The sequence below is a fragment of the Colobus angolensis genome, unplaced genomic scaffold (assembly GCF_000951035.1).
Source record: "Colobus angolensis palliatus isolate OR3802 unplaced genomic scaffold, Cang.pa_1.0 Scaffold39, whole genome shotgun sequence".
Lineage (NCBI taxonomy): Eukaryota > Metazoa > Chordata > Mammalia > Primates > Cercopithecidae > Colobus > Colobus angolensis.
The window spans coordinates 4,269,853-4,272,780 of NW_012117265.1; the positions used below are offsets into that span (position 1 = coordinate 4,269,853).

The 2,928-nt window shown below is 45.5% G+C and overlaps 1 protein-coding gene across 1 annotated transcript in view; it reads right to left on the reverse strand.

Moving 5' to 3' along the window:
* The window catches only part of LOC105520953 (olfactory receptor 7E24-like), a 4,914-nt gene extending 2,301 nt beyond the window's left edge, over positions 1 to 2,613 (reverse strand). Inside the window, exons 1-2 of the mRNA XM_011954963.1 lie at positions 2,543 to 2,613; positions 1,864 to 1,903 (exon numbers count right to left, since the gene is read on the reverse strand). Coding sequence (XP_011810353.1) covers positions 1,864 to 1,903; positions 2,543 to 2,613 — 111 coding nt within the window. The remainder of the gene's footprint in view (positions 1 to 1,863; positions 1,904 to 2,542) is intronic.
* Positions 2,614 to 2,928: the final 315 nt, after the last annotated feature.

Genomic DNA, 2,928 nt, shown 5'->3' on the forward strand with positions numbered 1-2,928 from the left:
CAGTTCATAAGCAGACAATATTTTCACATGCCTGTTCTGTTCTAGTATTTTCATTGTCCTCATGTTTTCTGACTTCACTTTCCTATGGAAGTAAAGGCTCCCTCAAATATGTGGGTTTTCTTTTGAAATTCATTTAATATTCAACTCCTGTCCTTGCTTAGGTGGACTCAGAGTTTTGATAAGTAAGGTTTAGTTAAATGCACATAATCAAAGCCATCAGTGACTACAGGTTGTCTGTAGTGAGCGAGGCACCTATGGATGTTTGAGCATTAATATTTTTTTCTTGAGATGGAGTCTTGTTCTGTCACCCAGGCTGGAGTGCAGTGGCATAATCTTGGCTCACTGCAGCCTTCGCCTCCCAGGTTCAAGAGATTCTCCTGCCTCAGCCTCCTGAGTAGTTCAGATCACAGGCACACGCCACCATGCCCGGCTAATTTTTGTGATTTTAGTAGAGACGGGGTTTCATGTTGGTCACGCTGATCTCCAACTCCTGACCTCGTGATCTGCCCGCCTCGGCCTCCCAAAGTGCTGGCATTACAGGCATGAGCCACCCATGCCCGGCCCGGAATTGCTGTATCCTATGGTAGCTCTATTTGTAGTATTTTGAGGCAACTCCAACTTGTTCTCCATAGTGCTGGTACTAATTTGCACTCCCACCAACAGTGTACAATACAACTGTTCCCCTTTATCCACATCCCTGCCAGCATTTGCTATTGCCTGACTTTTTGATAAAAGCCATTCTAAATGGGGTGAGATGATATCTCCTTGTAGTTTCGATTTGCATTTCTCTCTTTTTTTTTGAGACAGAGCCTTGCTCTGTCATCAAGGTTGGAGTGCAGTGGGGCAATCTCCATTCACTGCAACCTCTGCCTCCCAGGTTCAAGTGATTCCCCTGCCTTGGCCTCCTGAATAGCTGGGATTACAGGTGCCTGCCACCATGCCCGGCTACTTTTGTATTTTCAGTAGAGATGGAGTTTCACCATATTGGCCAGGCTGGTCTCAAACTCCTGACCTCAAGTGATCCACCCGCCTCAGCCTCCCAAATTGCTGGGATTACAGGCGTGAGCCACCGCGCCCGGCCTGCATTTCTCTTAAAAGACATTTTTATTTTTGATGCCTCCTGTGTGCCAAGCAGGACAGAGACTCTGGGGAATTAGAAATGAAAGCGACTCAGTTGTACCTGTCACAATAATCAGTACTTATTTATATAAGGACAAAAATAAAATATCCTGTGGGAAGTAGAGACACAGTAACTTCAGGTCACATACTATTTCGGTTGAGTGATATAAAGATTAATCTTAAAATATTAGTAACAATTTCTAGAATACACGTTGCCTTTATGCATCCATCACATATAGATCCCACAGGGAAACCCCATGATCTGCTTAGTCAATACTGAATGTATCTGTGTCAACTAGAAATCAACCCAGGTGGCAATGCTGAGTCTCAGAAACACTAACATCTTGCCCCCTGACACATAGATAAGTGGAATGAACAGGGTTTTTGAAAAAAATTATAAGTTGATGCAAAAGCAATTGCGGTGTTTGCTATTACTTTGCCACCAACCTAATAAATTATCAGTCTTTGAGTCTCAGACACGAATCTTTTTTGTTTCCCAGCTATCAGAAAGTTGTAAGCAGAGGTCAGAGATCTTAACTACAGGCACATAGGAGGTGCATTTTCAAACTGTTTCCAGCTTCCTGAGTAGGAATGAGGCCAAAACCCTGATTTTATTTCTCCTTCAAGGAGGTGGATTGCTGCAAGGAAAGCCAGGAACAGGGGCAAGGGACATATGTGCCCTGAGTGATCCTGTGCCAGTTCTTTCTGGGATCTTTGATGTGATCTCAGCTGCCCTTTCTATACTTGATACAGTGAACGTAGCACCCGCTGGTCTAGCTGTGGTCTACCAGGAACCCCCCAAAGAGAAGGGCGCAGTGAGCAGGGGCATGGATCCAGAGTGACAGGGATTTGAGAGGGCAGGTTGAATTCAAGAAGAGGCCTGGCCAAATGCCACATGCAAGGATTTAGATGGCCTGATTCAAACATGGCTTTACTCCTCTCTACTTCATGAAATACAAGTTATATAAAAAAGCATAGTTCCTTTCCTTGTGCAAAATAATAATAATGTGTGCACTTAGAGATTGCAGAAGGCTATGCAGCTAAAATGAAACAAACCACATAGAACACAGAACTGAGAGCCTGGCATTCAGGAAGCCCTCAGGAAAAGTTCGTGATGTCATGGTGACTGTCCTCTTCCTCCTTATCATCTTCATAATCCTTTTACAGTGTTTATGGAATGCCTTAGAGAAACCTATTTTTTTTTCCTAGCTTCAGTGAGATGTTTACAGCAAGTAGAACCAGCGTAGGGAGAAAGAAAAACTTTGAATGAGACTTTGGAGTCCCCACCACAACCCAGAACATAAACTCCATAGTCCTCTGAGCTGATATTTTGCACACTGGTATCCTCCCATCTGCCCACCCCACCGTCCTGTTTGTCTTGAGGATGAGGAAACAAGGCTTCCGACCGTCCCTCAGCACTCACTGAGCTGCGCTTCCCCTCTGCTGGGCCATGACCACGGAGAGCAGGTCCGCTGTCTTCCCTGCGTGGTGCATGATGGAGACTTAGGCTCCGTCCTCAGGACTGGCAGGAAAACAGGGTCAGACATGAGCCTCCTGATGCAGACGACAGGTGTGGAGCCCACTGGACTGGCAGCTGACACTGCAGGGCTGGAGGCACAGGCTGAGTATTTACTCTACTACGGCCTTGGGGGCTCAAGGCATAGAGCTCCTCATTAGCCAAATTCGTTCAAGTTCCCCAGTCTCTAAGGACTGCCTCATATTAATGCAGGATGAAGCAGAAAAAAATGAGTGTCCATAGAAACTTTTGGGCTCTTCCGCTAACCAGGAGAAAGCTTGTATTATTTGCTT